Source organism: Carassius gibelio, chromosome A5, assembly GCF_023724105.1.
Source record: "Carassius gibelio isolate Cgi1373 ecotype wild population from Czech Republic chromosome A5, carGib1.2-hapl.c, whole genome shotgun sequence".
In the NCBI taxonomy this organism is placed as follows: domain Eukaryota; kingdom Metazoa; phylum Chordata; class Actinopteri; order Cypriniformes; family Cyprinidae; genus Carassius; species Carassius gibelio.
Genome location: NC_068375.1, coordinates 35,126,521 through 35,148,334, shown reverse-complemented (window position 1 = coordinate 35,148,334; position 21,814 = coordinate 35,126,521). Strand labels below are relative to the sequence as shown.

Sequence of the window (21,814 nt, the reverse complement as noted above, 5' to 3'; positions counted from 1 at the left end):
AATAGCATCGAAATAATACTAAAATAACAATGATGTCAATATTCTTTGACCTCAGCAGTGATAAATGCATTATGATATGAAAAATATTTCAAAATAATTCAAGTGAATATATATTCAAACATAAAAACAAATGATCTAAACAAGTAGCATTAACTATCATAACACTGCAGTGATAATTTTAGACAAAACCCTTGCTTGCCTGTTTCTATGGTAATCGCTCAAAGTTTTAAAGGAGCTGATGCTAATTATTACAAAAACCAGAAACTAATCTTATTTACTACAATAATCAAGTACATTTTTAAGGATTAAACTGAGACAAAAAAATCCAACAACTGACAACACACATCAGCATCCATCAAAAAAAGTACTGTGGCGGCAGCAAGGTACAAGGATTGTATAATATGGAACAGAATGATTACCATATTTCTATACCATGTCATTTACATGGTACATAAATGTAATATCAAGTCCTTTCATCCTAATGAAGAAACAGAGACAAAGAGAGCTGTTTTTAGTAGACTCAAGTTTACCTGACAAACTCACATCGTCTCACAGCAGGTGGATGTTTTATCCACAGGCACAGACACGGACTTGTAAATACACACCAGCATCACTGCTGAGCAGGTGAATGTGTGTTTAATTGGTGCATCTAAAAAATAAAAAATAAATAAATAACGACACCACAAATATATCTAAAAATACCAGCTACCAGAGCCAGATGTCAAATTTATAGAAAAACGTAGTTATGTTCCTTTCTTGCCCTTTTTAAATCAACAACCAGTCATTAAAAACCACAATGCGGACTCACTCGCTCAATTAACTATCAAATTGAAACATGACAAGACAAACTAGAGTTTTTGTGTAGAAGATGAAGGAATAGTTGGCCAACTGTCACAACTGACCAATCACATGCCTGTGTCACTGATATAAATATCACAGGCATCTTACGAATAGATAGAGTAAACAAAATGGTTTATAAAACAATGACTAACATATTGATTCACTTCTCAGTCTTTTCCAGAACACGACAAAGTACCATTATTGGGTTTACAGTTTGATAAAGTTTTAGCTGAAAGGCTTTTTTTTTCAGTAGGGAAACATGAGTGCTGTTAAGTACATTTAAGACCTGCTTTTGACCTGCTCTTAAACAATTCTATGGATTTGACTGACAGCCTGATATGTGATTAAAGTGCTGCACTGCGTCTATGTGTCATAACGATAAATTGTCACAGCCAAGAAATTACAGTCCAAATTTGGCTTTTGCATTGCACAGTAATTTAAAATGTTTGTATAGCTTGAAAATAAAAGTAATGAAATTAAATGGAGGCCAAAGGAAACTTAGGTTGCATTTGCACAAATCCTAGTTAAAAACACATATACTCGTATTCGAATGCAAACATTGCAAACAAGGAATTTTAAACATATGAGATTCTTAACATTCAGGACCTAATTTGTGATGGAACAAACGAAAATTGATTTCAGACTATGATTTTATGAGATCTTGCATAGGCTATAGGCCTATACATTTTCATTATACTTTAAGTCTTGTGACCCAGGGATTGAAAATTAAAAGCTACATATAAACTTCAATGCACTTATAGAACCGATAAAAAATTCCCAAAAAAACTTTTGAATACAATACAAATGTCAAGGACTGTGTTTCTGTCAGACTTTGTTGGGCATAATGCAAAATGCCATGGTGTTTCACATCCACAAATGGTCACGTACATCAAAATAGTTGGATAGAAAACCCCATGGAGATTGCACATATGTTCTGTTACCTTTCCCCACCCCACTAACTTGCCGGATCTGCCAAGCCCACTTGTTCCGGCACCTCAGAATTGACTAATTAAGCACCCGCAACATCCAAACACCAACAATATCCTCTGTTGTTTGTCTTTCTCTACCCTACTCTCAACTTTCAGTTGTGATGTCCAGAGTTAAACTTCACATAAGCATTTCATAGTATTGCACACACTGTTTGTATTCTGTGTGCATGTCGAGAAACTTGAAACCGTGAAGTACAGACCTTGGGCAAACTGTTGCGTGCTGTGTACAATAATACTGTCACCACATGCCGAAAAACAGCAGACGCATTACCAGGGCTGATGACACTCGTGAGGCCTGGTTACTGCCACCGCTTCCGGCCTGGAGCCCCATCGGGAAGTCCAGAATGCAAGTAATGCCATTACAGAGGCTGCCACAAACCCAATATGATTATAGTCGTGCAGCTGGTTTATCGGAAATTCAACTATAACAATCTTTCTTCTGGTTATGCAACAAGCTCTTGCATCCCAAACTCTGGAGGAATTTAGATTTTGGGGTAAAACATTCTAAGCATTAGGCCTATTATCATTAAGTAAAAGAGAACTAAAACTAAAACATTTGAACATTTGTGTTATTGAAATTAAGCTGAAGATTTGCTGTACATTTACTCCATACAAGATGTAGATGTAGATAGAGTTTGTTTCTTCTTCAGAACAGATTTAGAGAAATTTGGTATTACATCACTTGCTCACAAATGGATCCTCTGCAGTGAATGAGTGCCATCAGAATGAGATGATAAAAACATCATAATAATCCACAAGTAATCCACATGACTAAAAAATCAACCAACATATTTGTTTAGAACTGTTTTGATCTGTGCATATTTCTCTCCTGATTCAGACAAGACTACAATATTACAATATAATGGAAAGAGAAACTAAGTTTAGCAACAGTTTGAAGTTACACACATCTTAATAATTGATTTATTACTAACAAACATGTTTTCACTTCACAAGATGTTAAATGATGGACTGGAGTGATGTGGATTATTGTAATGTTTTTATCATCTGTTTGACTCTCATTCTGATGGCACCCATTCACTGCAGAGGATCCATTGGAGAGCAAGTGATGTGATGCTAATTTCTACAAATCTGTTCTAATTTTTGGGTGAACTATTAGTTTAATAATTGAAAATAAACCTGAACTAAAACTAAAATAAAAATAAATTGAACCTAAATAAAAAAAAGACTAATAAAAATCACATTACATAATTATTAAAATGACAAAAATAGTAGGACTAAAATGAATAGGGTAACACTTTATTTTAAGGACCAGTTCTCTTAACTAGCTGCTTATTAGCATGCATATTAGCAGCATATTGGCTTTTTATTAGTACTTACAAAGCATATATTAATATTATTAATATTTTAGATCCCTTAAAAGCTATGATGTTGAAAAAACACATTATTTTCCACTTACTGTACATTACTGTTTCTCCTCTATGCACTGCCTTTTTGAAACGCATCTATTTTAACAAAACTCATTGGTCTGAAAAGCGAGGTGTGCTCTGATTGGCCAGCAATCCAGTGCGCTGTGATTGGCCAAATTCCTTAAGCGTGTGATAGAAATATTAGGCCCTTGTCATACTGTGATGCTGTGACAAAACAATAAAGCCCATTATGAACAAGGCATTTGTTGGTTCCAGTGGGGACATAATTTTTTTTTATTATGGCACCAATTAAATTAAGTGTAATTAAATTTTGCTAGTTTAAGCCATTTCAATTTAGTTTTTGATTTTAAATAATAAATATTAATTGGTTTTATACGAATTACATGTGTTTTAAATCCAAGCCATGTGAATTAATTAAATTCAGTTTGAAAATATTAAGTTGATTGTGTGCACATGCGCACAAATCCACATTTTCACAAGCGTCAAAAGGACTTTCCATTCAGTTTCACGTGGAAACTGAAGACCACTGTTGGGAACGTTACTTTAAAAAAGTAATTAGTTATAGTTACTCAGTACTTTTCTGCGAAGTTCACCTCAAAGTCCCTCCTGCACCGGAACGAACAAATACAAATCGCAGTTTGAAACAAACAGCAAGATGTGAAAGAGCCGATTCAGTACTCGCAGTGTTCTGGTGTTCAGGTCTCATGCAGAGAAAGGCGTCTCGAGACGCAAAAAATAAGCATTTTCAAGTGCTTCGATCAAAACACTTGAACACCGAATTTGCTTATTTTTGCTCTAGAGCCGACAAATACATACAGTACGAAATATGTCAAAATATCCACTTTGGAAATTATGCTCAAAAAAACTGTCAGTTATTTCTTAAGTGAAAGTAAACAGTTGAGGAAAGAAATGGGATGTGTATTATATTTGATGTGTTCATCGTCTCTTAAAGTGACCGCGCCTAATTTTGCTACTGGCTGCTGTAATGATAATCCAAGAAAATGAAAATGAAAATCACTCACTGCTCTTGACTACTTTGTAGTTTTAACAGTCAAACCAAAAATTATTCAGACACCAGATATATGTTTTGATATATATAGCAAAACTGTAATAATGTGAGAAATGTTGAAGGTGTCTGAATAAATGTAGGTTTCATTGTATATTTCATTTTTACATTGAAGACTACCCAGTGCTTTTTTACATTTAATTATTTAGTTTCTGTACATTGACACCTACAAACTTGAAAAAAATTTGTAGGTACAAATTGTGGTACATACATTGTGTAAATAGCACAAATAAATAAAAATAAAAGAACATACAAATTAGACAATCTCAAACAGGGCCCACTGGTGCAACCTTCACCGGGTCCCCGCTTGTGCAATGTGGAATTAATTTACAGCTTTTTCAAGCAGTTTGTGATGCATTTTGGAAACAGGAGATGTACATTTCTAATGCACCATCTAGCTTGATAAACCCCTTCTCAAAGACTTACTGTTTGTCAATTTTATTTGGGTAACACACCTATTCTGAATGCCGTCGGCAGAATTCGAATGAGCCATTTTAATCTATATTAATCTAGATTCATTTCAAGATCACAGTGAGATGAATCTAGATTAAAAAAATTAATCTATTCCCACCTGTACTATATATTAAATATTTTTTTTTTTTTGAGCAGTTTTCAAAAGTCAGTTGAAATGAGTAGAACAGACAGGTGTTCGTACATAACTTTCAATATTTATTGCACGTCAACAGACCGCAAGAGTTTTATTCTGCATTTCCAAGTATTATCTTTGTAAGAAAAGTGCTTTTGGCCACTAGCTTTGTAGATGCGTGTGTCACATATTGCATGTACACATTACATGCACGTTCTTGCCTTTGACGGCATTATAACAGCGCGAAAGAAAGAAAGATTACCCCGTTACTGAAAAAATAACGTCTTTACCTTACGCCATTCTTTTAAACGGCGTTATTCCAAACACTGCTGAAGACCTTTTCATTCCAGTCTAGGAAATTTCATCATTCAATTTGCACAATAAGTAATATTTCATGTAATAGAGCACAATTTATTACAGTGAATAGTTTTTTTCGCTCAATAAAGAATATAATATGATCTAGTTCAGAACAAGTCTTTGGGATAAATTCCATAGCGACCAACGGTCAAACATACTCTGCGCATGCTCACACACAAATAACGCAAATATTACTTTTGTCGAACTGTATTTTGAAAATATTTTTGGGTGAAAATGTAGTTTTATAAAATGTAAATACACTGTTTATTTATAAAGATAGCACTTATTTAAAAAAATGTCTTAAGTGCTTTCAGAGATGTTGACGTTAGCTCCAGGCCGCATCAGCTGTTCCCGTCTAACGTTAGCTTTACCACAGCCAGTCCTTCAGGAATCTGCCTTAGTTAAACATGAGATCTAAATTGTTTTGGACGGGTAATCTTTAATCTTCTTAATTATTTGTTCTAGAGCAGTTTTTTGGGCGGTGGATAAGGTAAGTTAGATAATTTTGCGGTGAACTAAATACTACATAAAAACTAAAGTAATTTCTACATTAAATAATTTAGTTAAGGCAATAATAATAATAAAAAAAAAGTACATTCTATGTTAGTACTCAATTTAAGCTTGTAGAAATTAAAGTTGGAACTCAGAAATATATTTTACTTGGAACAGTTTGTTATGTTAACAATGATTCTTTAAGTAAATATCAAAGTTATGATCCCATACACTGAAAAAATAAATAAACTATTCATTGAATTTATTGAAAAATTTTAAGGTAAGTGGTTGCAATCAATTTATTTTAGCTGCATTTAAATAAACAAATTTTTCTGAAAGTTAATCAACTAAATTAGTTTATTTAAATATAGCTAAAATAAATTGACTGCATCCACTTACCATAATTACTTTTTTTAAATTCAATGGATCACTTTTTTTCAGATCTTATTCACTGATTTGTAGTTGTATCCTCTTTTGGAAGACCAAACAAAGTAGTTTTGCTTTCACAGTGAAACATACAGCGTCTCTATGACATGGTGCCAGCAGCAACAGCGAGAATCAAAGTTATGCCTTCTTTCTTTGCGTGAATATTTGGGTAGCATTATGCAAATCTTCCCACATTGTGACGTAGACATGTGGAGGCATGTTTAAACAAAGTGTTTTACGATGCCGTGGAAGAGTCTTTACTTAAAAAATATAATAAAAAACATCTCTTTGGGTTTGAGACTTTAGTCTTTGCAACTTTAGGGATCTTAATTAGTAGTGAATATGTGTTCCCTATTCTAAAGTGTTACCCTCAACAGTGGCTGGAATTCAATAAGAGCCACAATTTTTATTAAGTATTAATTCGTCAAACCCATCAAAAAATAGAGAGATGAAAGAGAAACATCCTAACAGTTACATCTCCGGATATTTCCGACATTGTACAATGTACAAAGAATACAGCAGATTGCCAAAGCTTGGAGGGGGTCTATCATTCATAATTCTGGAAACAAGCAATCAAAACTTTTCCCTCCATCTGTATGATAATCTCATTCAAAAACAGAGTCTTTTGCGTCATTCATTATTGTGTCATTCCCAGTCTTCTCACATACACACTGCTTCCGTTCGGCCCATCATTTCTCTAATAGCCCACGCTAAGAGGCCCCCGGTGTAGAAGACATTGGGATTGGATAATATGCACCCACACAATGCCAGGTGTCCTGGGACACATGTAGGTTTGGGCCACTGCCCTTTTAATAGGTGATAAGAAAGGAAGTCACATTGTGAAAGAAAAGGACAAAGAAAGTTGCAATTGACCGACGTGCGTCATCAGACATCTGTCAACACTAGCTGTGATCTAATGATGTTGACCAAGAGTTTGAATGTCTTTAAACACGCACTTGGGATAAAGCTATGCAATGTTGTGCAAAAAAGAAATTCAGATGAGGGATTTTTCTCGAAAGTTTAGGAACAAAATATAATGGTGCATTATAGGAACATAGTAAAAACTGATTAGTAAATATGATGCATTTCTTGAATATTTCTTATATATACTATATAAATGAAATTACATTTCTAATTATTTGCAGTCAAAATGAATAAAACTTAATAAAATTATATGGAAGATTGTCAACTTTTTTTGGAATAATGTGTACTCATTAATTGTGCACAATAAAACAGAAAGGTATTAAGAAAGTCACTCAATGGTGAATGTTGATTTCATGTGGACAAACTAATAATGTGTAAGAAGTTATATAACAAAAATATATAGATTTTTAAATTAAATTAAATTAAATTAAATTAAATTAAATTAAATTAAATTAAATTAAATTAAATTAAATTAAATTAAATTAAATTAAATTAAATTACAATAAAACCAAAACTTATAATTCTAATAACATGATAATAAAATGCTAATTATCACTGTAACTTTAGGTAGAGTGTCCTTAATGTTCATGTGTTTATCTGATAACAATGACACCAGATTGCTTTAGTGCTCTCTCAGGATATTTGCCAGGTGTTTATTTCCAAGCAACAACACATCTACCACACACAGAGACATGCAGAGGTTCTTCACGAGTTATGTTCTCATTAGCTGAATTTTAGGTAAGACTGAAACAAAGTTTTTTTCCTGCAAAGAGGTTAATGTCTGTTACTCACTTGCTGAGGGGGTGTCAGAGTGCACCGGTGGTGTCGAAGGGACAAAATTGGGGAAAAAGAAGGAGCGGAGTGAATGATCGGAGTGGAGAGGAGAACGCTGGGTTGGCAGGTTTTCACAGCTCCCAGCCACACTGCTGTGGATCTTCAAGTTCAGCGGCTTGTTCTTCTTTTTTGCTCTACAAAGAGAGTCAGAATAAAAGACAAGATTGTATTGTATTGTTTATTATTTGTATAGCACACTTAAAAGCAACTCATGTTGGCCAAAGTGCTTTCCAATAAAACAACATATAACTAAAACAGCTTAAATAAACAAGACAATCATATATACACCAACTATCTCACATCAAATGCCCTGGCAAGTTAGTGCCCTCTTAAAAGTGTTTTAAAATTATCTAGATGTACAACGTCTAATTTCCAGTGGCAGGTCATTCCAGAGGCGAGGAGCTGCAATTGAAAATGCACGATCTCCTTTTGACTTTAAGCAGGATTTTGGGACCTTTAACTAACATTTTTGAGATGACCTAAATGGCCGTGTCGGAGAATAAAACTGGATCATGTCTGAAATATATTCAGGTGCTAGACCATGCAAGGCTTTAAAAACAAAGTAAAACCTTAAATTGAACTCTAAAATGAACTGACAGCCAATGTAAAGAAGCTAGCACTGGGGAAACACTCTTAATGTTCATCAGAATATCTCACAAAAAAAAATACTGGCATTATAATATAAATCATATAAATTAATGTAACACAAATTATGATTTTGTCATAATCCTGTAGCCCTGAACTCATAACAAGTCATTTCATGCTACAGCTTTCGTTGCTGTCTTGAGGACTTCTCACATATCAGCAGAACTCACACAATCTGTTAAACAATCTTGCTCACAGCATACAGTCTATGAGAAACTGCTTATTTAAACACAAGTTTGCTTGTGAACTCAGGAAAGCTATTCTCCAACTGAGTCACACAATGAGAGATCTCTGGCTTCACACAATGAATAAACAGACCACAGGTTATCATGAGGGCACAGTCAGCAATTAAAAAATACATTATAGCATTCAAATCCAATTAGATCCATTTATTTTCTGTGTGGGTGCATGTTTGCGAGGGCAGATGTCTTGCTGTTCAGAATGTCCTTCTTTCTTCTCTATGAAAATGTCATCATGTCACCTTTCTCTTAACTTCATTAAGTCTATCATGTTTAATAATCAACCTAATAACCTAATAATGAAACAGACTTGGAAGCAACTGTGAAATCTGGTCTAGATATTTTCCCTCTTGATGTCATTAATGCTATGAGTGACTCTCGCTGTCAGATCCAGATGCAGCTGATAGTATGCATTGGCATGTGATCAAGTGTTACGCATAACTAAGGCTTTACCACTTGTTTTTTTACCTGTTTACCAGCATTTCTCAATACTGAGTAATTATTTTATTTTTTTCTAAATACTTCACATTCCTCCACTATGCACTTTCTGTCAGCAGTTTATTTTCTGTCAAACCATCAGAACATTTCATCAACCAATTCTATCATACAGCAAACAGTCTTGTGTGCAAAACGGCTTGTGCATATTTACTAATGCAAAACATAGAAATGCAAAACATGAATTTTGCCAAATGTTCTCACTAAATCTATTTTGTATCAAAAGAAAGACGAATAACCTACAGTTAAGTCCACAGATACCACTGTTGAGCTGTTTGTATTGAGAAATGCACATAAACAATTGTTACAAAAAACTGTATCCAATATTTAAAGGGACAGTTCATTCAAAAATTCTGACGTTCTTCCAAACGGGTATGACTTTTTTTTTTTTTTTTTTTTTTTTTTTAGCTGTTGAACACAGAAGAATATATTTTGAACAATAAAGTTAACCAAAAAGTGATGGTAGCCACTGAATTCCATAGTATTGAAAAAAAATAATAATAATGGAAGTCAATGGCTACCATCAACTGCTTTGTCACAACATTCTTCAAAATATCTTCTTTTGTGTTTTACATAAGAAAGAAACTCATAGAGGTTTGGAAAAAGTGGATGGTGAGTCAATGATTACATAATTTTCATATTTGGGGGAACTATCCCTTTAACATGCAACACAACAAATGAACAGTAACAGCTAAACTACAGAATAATTAGTGTGAATCTATCATACTGATAAAACTTTTTTTTACTTTTTTTTACTCAAATCATTTTGCATGCCAGATTGGACTCCTCCACAAGTCAAATTTGTGTTTGACCACCCAAATTTAATTGGTAAATAGACAGCAAAACAGTTTTCATCATATGAAAGAGCTTGAGTTGAATCAAAAGAAAAGTGTGGGCATCAAAACATCCCAGAGTGACGATTTCCAATGGTCAGATCATTTACTGAAACCACTTCTAAATGTAATAAATGAACAAAATGGATTTGATTTTACCCTGTGTAAATGTGGTGTCCTTTTGGTAAAAGCATTGATATTTATGAAGCTTTGTAAAAGGATGGATAGACAGAAATGTCAGCTAATAGCAAATTAAAAAGGAACACCTACAACATGATGCAAAGCATTAACAGAAGAATGATTTTATGCCCAAAAAAAGGAGGAAAGAAATGTATTGTTCAGTAATGGTAAGATATTTTTGGTGCATTGTGAACATGTTTGTGTGTCTACCACCAATAACAACAATGTGCAAGACTCTGAGAGCACAATGCATTAGTGTGTGGATTTGACAAATACTGACACTGTGTACGAGAGAAGCTTTCTTATTGTGCAGGAATAAGCAGAACGGTGAGGTGTGTGAACGCGAATGTGAAGAAAAAAGGGAACAAACAGACAAATAAAGATGGATCAACAGGGTGACAGGCAGATAAACTGACTGGCAGCAAACTACTGATGGCAGATTGTTTTTTTATGCTTTTTGCTTCACTTCGTGGTCTCTCTCTTTTTTATTTTTTTATTTTTTTATTGTGTTGTCTTGAAGTTAAAGGTTGGATGTAAAGTGCCAAATAATCTGACATTTGAATCAATATATTACGCAGTGTTAGGTTCGATATGAATGTTAAACAAAACAAAAATTGATAGGGCTGTTAACGGATTAAAACTGGTAATTTAATCAAACATTTAAAAGTAACCAAAGCATTAAATAGACTTTACAAATAGTGTCTAGATAACAAAAAGTCTAAAATAATAAACCAGTATATTATTAACTTATATCCATGTTAATGAATATAAATGTATTACTCACCAACAGACTAGAGGAAAAAACATTATTGTCATAATGTATTTTTTAATTAAATATGGGGAAACTATCGCTGTAATTGTTAAAAAAATTCATAACATTTAAGTCTATCACTGACCTACAGATCACAAGAATAAACTGTATGTTTCAATGAACATAATTTATATATATATATATATATATATATATATATATATATATATATATATATATATATATATATATATATATATATATATATATAGTTTCACATATAGACCCAAAATATTCCCAAAGAGGAAAAATAATATACCTCCACATTTTACTGACTTGGTGAAAGAAAGCAGCCGCAGTGAGCGTGTTGTTTTTGTAGAGCTGTCAAAGGTTTTTGGAAATGATCTGTTTGTTTTGTGCGTGTGTGGCAGTCCTGTCACTGATGACAATGATATGTAAGTGTCCAAGCGCGGAAGGCATTAGTGTGTGGATATGACACACACTGACAGCACATGTTCTTGAAGGTGTGTGTGAGTGTGTGGCGATACTGAAGCTTTTGGAACATGACGCAAGCCTAAAAAGGTGACAGGGAGAGACCCTGACATGCTGTTACTACTAACCTCAGAAACTATATTTAAAAGAAAATTATCAAGTAGCAAGGAACTAGAGGCCATTACTACCATATTAATTACAAATCATTTATTAGAAATCATGCACATACAGTAATAGCCACACTTGGCTTTAAATGCACCACAAATGATGAATTTTTTATTTTATTTTAGTGGAAACTATGGTTATCACAGTAAATGTATTCAAATATCTCAGCCAGTGACACACACACATAAGATTAATCATATCCTATTTCAAAAGCACCTCTAATGATGGTCATTAAAGAAAGATCACAGTCTAATTGTCCATTTATCTTTTACAATTTCATTTCTTCAGGTCTTTCTTCTTAAAACACCTCCTCTGGTTCTGAACTGAGGACTACAGTCAAACTTTGATGAACTGAAATGATTCATTAAAGTAATTTAAAGCAATAAATATGTTCAGGTTGAGTCAGGCTTTTTAGTAAACATTACACAATCCAGTAATCAAACAAAACCTCACTGAGTGTCAAGAACTGACACTCTTTGAATTTATGAGCTGAAATTTAAATTAAACTGGCCATAACACACAGAAAATGTTATTATAAGGAAAGGAAAAGGCTATTTACTGAATTGTAATTCGAAGACATTTAAAACAGGCAAAGAAAATAAACTCTTCTATCTATTTATCCACCTTTCCATCCACCCATCCATCCATCTTCTATCTATCATCCATCCATCATTCATTTATCTTTTCTCAATTCATCCATCTTTTGTCCAATGATTCATCCATCATCCATCTTTTCTCCATCTATCTTCTATCATTCATCCATTCTCTTTCCACCAATCCATCCTTTATCCATCCATTCATCTTCTCTCCATCTTTCTTCTATCATTCATCCATCCTCTTTCCACCAATCCGTCCTTTATCCATCCATTCATCTATCCATTCATCATCTCTCCATCTTTCTTCCATCTATTACCCATCCATCTTCTATCTATCCATCCATCCATTCAACTTCTCTCTGTTTATTTTCTATCTGTTCATCCATCCATCTTCTCTCCATCTTTCCACCATCTATTATCCATCTATCCTATATCTATCCATCCTTCCATCCTCTGTCTATGCATCCCTCTTCTATCCATTATTGTGTCTATCTTCTATCTATTCATCCATCTTCTATCCATTAATCCATCATCCAGGCTTTTTAATTTTTTCAAATAAGACGTTGTCAAGCCAACATTCTTTTGTTTTGTTTTTGTTTTTTGAAGAGAAACTTTGCTTTTCTAGATAGAAATTACAGTTCTGTTAATTTATTTGACTTTAAATTAAATTTACACTATAATACACAGAAACACACGCACATACACACAATATCTGCCCATAAGCATCACATTAAAGAAACAAACTGCGGCTGGCCACTTTATATTGGTCAAATGTCTACTTTATGCCAAAGTGGGCGGTTCTTATCTGGACTCAGCAGTAATGAGCAGCAGTCTTAATGCCCCTAGTCAGGTTATGTGAGACTGCAGCATAATGCCTGTCGTGGACTCTCTCCTCAGAAAGACCAGTGCTAATATGGAGGAACATGGATAGTTAGGCTTCATTTCATATCACCTACACTCATTATTTGCAGCTCTGCTCTGCGTAACGGAGGGGAAAATGTGTCATTGAGGTGAAGGAGAGGAGCAGGGGTACAATTTAATTTATCTACTTAACAAGGTTTTATATTCAAGATCAAGCACTAGAGACTCACAACACAGACTGTAAATGAGAACAAAGTGTGTACATATGTTCACGTGTGCAATTGTTATGCAAGATTATGAAACAATGAAAACGAAAACAAAAATCAACCATGGTAACCAGAGATTTAGAAAAAATGCAAATTAGCACGGCTAAAAAAAAATATATTATTATTTCTCACACTTGCTGTTTTTCAAAACACCTAGAAGTAACAGTAACTATGACATTTTGGCTGAAACTGTGGTAACCATAGTGAACTTCTGAAGGCAAAGAAAGGCTAATAACTCTGTTATGGCTTTTTCTTATTTCTTATTAAAGAAATAGTTCACCCAAAAATGTAAATTTGCTGAAAATGTACTCACCCTCAGGTCATCCAAGTTAAACATGAGCTTGTTTCTTTTTCAGAATGGGTGCCATCAGAATGAGAATCCAAACAGCTGATTAAAACATGGCAATTCTCCACACGACTCCAGTCCAGCAATTAAAGTCTTGTTTTCTGAAAAGCCGCATGTTTGCAAGAAACAAACCCCTTAAGAATTTTTAACTTCAGACCATTGCTTCCATCTAAAATACAAGTCCTCTATCCATAATATTGCTTTCTCCAGTGAAAAAGAGTTCTCATCTGAATGAGGAGAGACATATACAAGGACCTTTTACAAGTAAAACCAGTTTAAACCAAATATGTGGGTTGATTTTGATGTGAGAGAACAACAGGAGATGGACTTTTTCCACTGGAGAAAATGTAATTATGGACTTTGGTCTGGCATTTTAGGCAGAACCGACAGTTTAAAATTAAAATGCCTTAATGATGGATTTGTTTCCTACAAACATGCAGATTTTTGCTTTATAAGACATTAATTGTTGGACTGGAGTCATGTGGATTACTATGATGTTTTGTCAGCTGAATGGACTTTCATTCTGCAGAGAATCCATTGGTGAGCAAGCGATGTGGTGATCAATTTCAATCTATTCTGGTGAAGAAACAAACTCATCTACATCTTAGATGTCCTGAGGGTGAATACATATTCAGCAAATTATAATTTTTGGGTGAACTTTTCCTTTAAGTTAATAACAGCAAGTCAATATAAATCTGTATTATATAAAAGGGAATTTCATAGCATAAACAAATAAATCATAGCATATCTCTTTAATTGAGCAGCATTTCATACTGTGATGTAACTAATAATTCAGATCTCTGTCAGACTGCTCTGCATACATATGACTGAGATGAAAGGCAGATAGGAAGTGGGAACTGATTCATTGATATAGGTGGTCTCCAGATACTCGTTCAGGGTCTCGACAGTCGGACAGCCCGACTCCCTTCAGTAGTGTACGGCTGTGATAAATCAATGATACGCAGGGATGCAACTGAAGCCTGGGCCCTCTTAAACGCTCATTTAAATTCGCAATCATGATTTCAATCTGGGAAGGAGGGAGGGTTAGAGCAGCTCATTACAAAGGCCAGACTGAGGAAAGTAAAAACCGGCTACACTGGTGCTTATATGCCTTTAACCTGACCACTCATTAATGGGACAAAGAAAAGAAAAAAAAGGCTTGCATTGACATGGATGAGGTTTTCCTTATAGTCCAATCACTCAAACACACAGTACTTATACAGACATGAAGGGAAATGTACAGAAAACATAAGGGTGAGAGTGAAATAGGATATATATATATACATATTATTTTGAAAGCCTTGTTAAGACAAGAACATTATATGAAACAAAAACTATACAATTATATTGAAATTTTATATAATATATTTGTGAATTATTATGGTAGGCATAGTATTTGTTTTTCATTTAATTTGCTAAAGCTAAAGTGCATATATAATTTTCAAAAACTTGGTGATGGAATTACTTCAGTGAGAATCATCAATGAAAAGAATGAGGAATACAAACTCAAAAGTAAAACATTTAGATGAGAATAGTTTTTATGAAAAATATTGTGATAAATCTGAGTGTTTTCATAAGATTAACCAGTTCAGCCAGATCTGAGTCCAAGTGCAGGTGTGTTAAAGTCATGATTTGTAAAAGGAACCGAGTGGATTTGTCCAGACTCACATAGTGATGTGTGGGACTCAATTAGCTGTGTGAATTTATGAGTTATTTGTGCACACTTTGAAGAGAGAGACCATTAAACACAGTTTTATGACTGCTCTCAATAATCCACAAGTAAACACGACTCCAGACCAGCAATTAACATCTTGTGAGAAAAACTTTTTCACTAGAGAAAGCAATATGGATAGATTTGTATTTTTAGCCAAAAGCAAGAATATGAAGTTAAAAACATCTTAATGATCGATTTGTTTATTTAAACATACAGCTTTTCATTTCACAATACATTAATTAATGGACTGAAGTTGTGTGGATTGCTTTTGGATTATTGTGGTGTTTTTATCAGCTTTTTGGACTCTCATTCTGATGGCACCCATTCACTGCATAGGATCCACTAGTGAGCAAGTGATGTAATGCTACACTTCTCCAAATCTGTTCTGCTGATGAAACAAACTCATCCTCATCTTGGATGGCCTGAGGCTGAGTTAATTTTCAGCAATTTTAATTTTTTGGGTGAACTATTCCTTAAAAAAAAACAATTGGTAATGCATGCTTCAACACCAGATCTTCCCTCGCTCTGTTTAACAAGTAGTATTTTAAAATGACTAGGCTACAAAAAACCACAGAACCTCCTTTGTTCTCTAGCAACTTCAATTAACATTCACTGTTAGGTAAAAAATTTGATGAAAGTACAAAATGTTAGCGAAAAGAAATCCATTTCCCCATACCAGAAATTCTAAAAAGATTTCTTTACACATTTCAATTACGAATTTAATTCTAAATTACTTTTCAGATGCGATCCCATCTGTCTGTAATTATTTGTTTAATGACTCATTTGCATGTTAATACAGTACTCTGGATGATCACATATAACCCTAAACTGTTCATTAATTAGACAAAGCCTTTATACAAAAAACAGTAATGGCTGCGCAACCCAAAATTGCCTTATTCCACTGGTCTTTATTTTATACAATCTTAATACAAATCTAATATTTACATATAATACACAAAATGTGTTTTGGCATTCCATTGCATTATAATATGCTTGATTAACACATTTTTATAAGACTTCTGTGAGCGCAAAGGAACATGATCCTATTTCCATATCCTTTAGATTGAAGCCCCGACAACACAATAGCCCTGAACGATATGCAATGATCATACAGGTCTGCTCCTCTTCTCATTTCAAAAGTTTTCAGCCATAAAAAAACACTCTCATTAAAAGTGAGAGATCAGGAGGGAGACAGAGTTAAAGGGTGGTAACAGACCTAATCAATCCCAACACAAAGGCTCACAACGATATGGATGCAAATTTCTCAATTTCAAGTAATCCACAGCAGAATTACCTGAAGAAAAGGCTTCACGGTATGATTCATGCACCTCCTCCCCCGTATTCCACCACTTCCCTGTCCCCTCTCCTGTATTTACTCCCTTTTTCCATCAGAGTCTCCCAAGCTCATCAGAATAAATAAAGGAGTGCTTAACATTTGCCATAAAGGCAGCAATTCCCACGCATATACACAGTCTCATTAAATACTGCACAAACACACCTTAATTTTCATAAAGTGCACAGATATTCTTTTAGAAAACTTAATAAACCTAAACTTTCGCACATGCATGTTCTTTATAGTGTTCATTTTGAATGGCATTAGTTCTGGAGTTTAATTGGGGTCTATTTGACACTGCTATATGACATCAAAATACATTTTCTGTAGCTTTTCAAGACAAGCACATTTCTATGAAAATTCTAATAATGCAATGAAACTGATAATTTATAACATATTCTTTTTTATTATTATTTAATTTAAAAAAATATTTTAATGTAAATTGTTTATACATCATCGTAGTATTTGTTGTTCTGTATTGAATTTGCTGACGCTAAAATGCTAATTTTCTGAAGAAAATTTCCAAAATAAATGTACTTCTGAAACCCTATTAAGATTTTTTTTGTTTTGTTTTGAGGCTTTTCAGGATGCCTTAAACTGTTTTATTTATTATTATTATTATTATTATTATTATTATTATTATTATTATTATTATTATTATTATTGTGGCTTTTCAAAGACAAGCATATCTCCATGAAAATTCTGATACTGCATGTGAATAAAAAAAGAATAATACAATTATAAAATATAAACTAATGTGAAATTAAATTAAATTAGTTTATATTTTATTTTAAGTGTTTATACATTATGGTAGTATTTATTGTATTGTTTTTTTTTTTTTTTTTTTTTTGCTGATATTATTCACCCACAAATATGTCATATGATATTCACTGTACTGTAATTGTGTCTTTTAAAGGCATAATTAACCCAAACATTACTCAAAACTTGGTGTTTAACAACTGTTGGCTTCTTCTCTGAAAGATACTTTAAAGAATGTCGTAGTCCGAATAACATTTGCTGCCTTCCAATGTATGGCCAAAGAAGAAAGAAAGAAAAAATAAAAGTTGTCACAGTAAATGAAGACAGAATTATAATTTTTGGGTGAACTATCCCTTTGATGTTGCCACTCGGAACCTAATTTTTGCCAGATACATTTAAAAAATCTATTATATTTAAATTCACATTTATGCATTTTACAAACACTTTTCTAAAGCGAATTGAATTGCATTCAAAGTATACAATATTATTTATGAGTTTGTGAATGCATACATTTCATGCTTTTCCTGGGAATCATACCCATGACTTGGGAATGGTTAGCACCAGGCTCTACTGTTTGAACTACAGGAATAACATAATTTGTTTATAACAGAAACTTTACAAAAACTTCAGTGCAGTTTGACTGTAGTTGAAATCATGAGTAGCATGTCATTTTGGAAGCTACAGTTTTAAAGCAGCTTCCCCAACACTGCTAACTGTCATCCGGCTCATCAACTAGTTAACTGGCACAGAGGCCTGGTGAGACATTGGCCTTTATGCAGATGCATGTTGATGCTCATTAGCATAGCAAATAAGCCTTGCTAATTATCTGTACAGCAGAGAGCAGCACTCAGCTTGAAAAGGGCAGAGAGAGAGAGAGAGAGAGAGAGAGAGAGAGGTGGCCTGGGTACATAAGCAAAATTAAAAGCCCTACACTTGACGCAAAAAAATAAAAAACCTTTAGGAGACGACAGAACTGTTTTCAAATGGAGAGTGAGAATGTGATGACATATATATAATATTATTTATTATAATTTTTTAAAGATACCCACGTAGTCGTGGCCTAGTGGTTAGAGAGTTTGACCACTAACCCTAGGGTTGTGGGATCAAGTCTTGGGCCGACAATACCACGACTGAGGTGCCCTTGAGCAAGCCACTGAAACCCCAACTGCTCCCCGGGCGCTGCAGCATAAATGGCTGCCCACTGCTCCGGGTGTGTGTTCACAGTGTGTGTGTGTGTGTGTGTGTGTGTGTGTGTGTGTGTGTGCGTGTGTTCACTGCTGTAACACAACAAATTACAATGGCAAGTGAATCTAAAAAATCCTATCAGTTACGATCCAATCACAAAGGCGGAATCAGATGACATGAAAATCAAACAGCACTAATTTCATCATCTCCTGCTTCTTCATTTCAGCAGTTATTCCCTTCAAACCTGCCAGATATAATAAAACAGCTGTCAAGCATTCCACAATCCAAACGCCTTTCAAAAATATCTCCCTCACACACATACGTTACAACACAGGGCCCAGCAAATAGAAAGAATCCTGCACAGCACACAAATGACAGCAGAGAGAAAATAACATTCATGTTAGTGCTTTGTGAGAAGACTAAAGGATAGACGCATTCTCACGGTCTCCGTAATATAGATTCTTCTCTTATATCATCAGAGGGAACGCTGTGTTAGATGCACATATGAATGTGGAGAAAATTCCTCCGTCTGTCTGTCTCGTTAAAAATCCCTCATTAGGAATTCTGGAGTGCATGTGAGCATGCATGTCTCACAGTGTGAGGGTCAAAGGTTAATGCGAGCTGTCAAAAGGTCTGTAATTAAGAGGAAGAAACATTGCCACTTCTGTCCCTTGAGACAATGAACAGCTTTCCAAAGCACTAAAAAGAGCCCGTTCCTGAAGAGAACCACAACATCAGACCCCAAACAACCAGTGTGTGAGCACTTGAATATAAAAGTTCTTCAATAAAATATTTGTAGATGATTCTTGGAGTTTTTAATTAACAGCAGAGTTGAAGCCGTGATCTTGCAGTATTAGTCCTGAAACCTTTTGAGACCTGATGAACGTGGCCTTGGTCTGAATCTCATTACGTGGTGTCTTGCTCTGGGTATAGGTCTCAGGCTGAGGCAGTCTATTTCCACTATACTAAAGGTGATAATTATCTCAACTACTAGTCAACTGTGTCTTTTCAGGGGAAAGATGTTTCTACGGCTCTTCATGTCTTTTTTGTGTATTGAGCATGTACACTAACCAGTAGGCCACTAATGTGACATATTCGAAAGTGAAACCAAAGTAAAATATACCAGATACAGGTCCTGTCTTATTGATACTTATGATCCTTTTCGCACCATATTTCAGTAACCAAAGCATATTAAAACTGCTGAAGCCAAAGAGTTAAACAAAGCAGATGGTCTCAGTGTTAAGGATCTAACAAGTAACTGCAAATGCTGGTCATGAATATATATAACCAGAATTTGCCTTGCCTTGTCTTTTTGTTATTCAATGCATGTACACACCTAAATTTACTGCTTCATAAGTCAAGGGTTAAATATACAATATGATGACCTCCTTGCACAAGCATGTCACTGTCTATTCAGCAGAAATGCAATTAAATTGACCAAAGGTGACAGTAAAGACATTTCTGTTTCAAATAAATGCTGTTTGTATGCACTTTATATTAAAAAAGAAGTTTCTAAAGGATCATGTGACACCGTGGACTGGATTAATGACGCTTAAAATGCAGCTTTGCCATCACAGGAATAAACAAAACTGTAAAATATATTAAAATATGAAGCAGCTATTTTAAAGTGCAATGATATTTCACAATATTACTATTTTCACTGTGTTTTTGATCATATAAATACAATTTTGATTTTGATTTCAGCTCTTCCATTAACAAACATCCCTTTAATCTATTCTAAATTGACAGTTCCAGGTTTTCTCCAAATTAAAATCAAACTGTCAATATCAAACTGTGTCAGGGTCTCACCAGGATGCATTTATAATCATTTAAGATGCATGCAGCACACAAGCTAAGCGTCTTTCATTCAGTCGTGATCCTATCAAATCAACAGAAAATCCAAATCCATTGTGACTTAAATTTGGAGCAGGTGTAAAACTTAATTTACCTGTCCCGACAGCAACTACGTTTCCTCTTTTTTTATGATTTGGCTAAACAGCTGTTCTAATGAGATATATGTAGCACCACCGCAGTAAGAATTTAAAACACAGCATTTCACAATCAGCTTAAGCAAATATGTAAATCCGGCCATAAAACAATTACGGTTAGAATGTCCTGCAACTGGTGATGAAACAAACCATTATGAGGCAATAAGGCTTTATACAAAAAGTACGCCTCAACAATAACAGTGAAACAATGTGGGTTTGACAGACAAGCTCATTAGCTGTTTCAAAAAATAAATTGTAGCATTATGAAAACCTCCATGAATGACTAATATTCTGGATAAATTGTGAAAAGTTGTTTTTGGAGAGTCAGACCGCAAAAGCGAATTTCCATCAACTATTTCCACACTAATGGTAAAAGCCAAAGTACATATACCAGATGCTGACCCTGTTTTCATGATGCTTCTGATGCTTTCTGCACACTATTTCACTCACCAAAGCATTACAAGTTTATTTAAAGACAGAGGAATTAAATCAAGAAGATGGCCTCAATGTTTATGATCTGAATTTGAAAAAAAAGTATAGATCTGGACTGACAATTTATAAGCTTAAAGCAGTGAACTCCATTTATACAACTACAGTAGTCACAAATGATGGTCATGAATATACATCTAAAGACAGGCTGTAACTATGAGATATGACTGGCATTTTTGGTACGCCATGCATTTGGGACAAAAACAAGACGTCCAATTTTGGTGTCAATTTTCACATCAAATTACATTTACAAAAGGGATTGTAACTCTGTAACTTATGGTAAAAATGTATGAGAGTCATAGATTTTTGCTAAGAAATAATAACATTAAGCATGACACATTCTAATGTGGGGAGAAAAAAAATCTTTATTAAACTTTAATTGCTTTGATGTTTGAATATCGTCTTTGTCCCATGTACATACATACATGTACTGCTCCATTAGACATGTCCATGTCATTGTCTGTTCATCGGCTGTCCTAGGCATGAATCAACAAAGTCTCAAATGAACAATACAAGTCCCAAATCAGGTCTACAGGAGGTATTGGAATAGCTTTGTCCTGATTGGATTTCCCTAT

General features: G+C 34.2%; 1 protein-coding gene across 2 annotated transcripts in view; it reads right to left on the bottom strand.

The window, feature by feature from the left end:
• The window catches only part of LOC128014030 (kinase suppressor of Ras 2), an 80,507-nt gene that overhangs the window by 38,548 nt on the left and 20,145 nt on the right, over positions 1-21,814 (bottom strand). For both annotated transcript variants that reach the window (XM_052597280.1, XM_052597273.1), the window contains exon 6: positions 7,861-8,036. In XM_052597280.1, the coding sequence (XP_052453240.1) occupies positions 7,861-8,036 (176 nt within the window). The remainder of the gene's footprint in view (positions 1-7,860; positions 8,037-21,814) is intronic.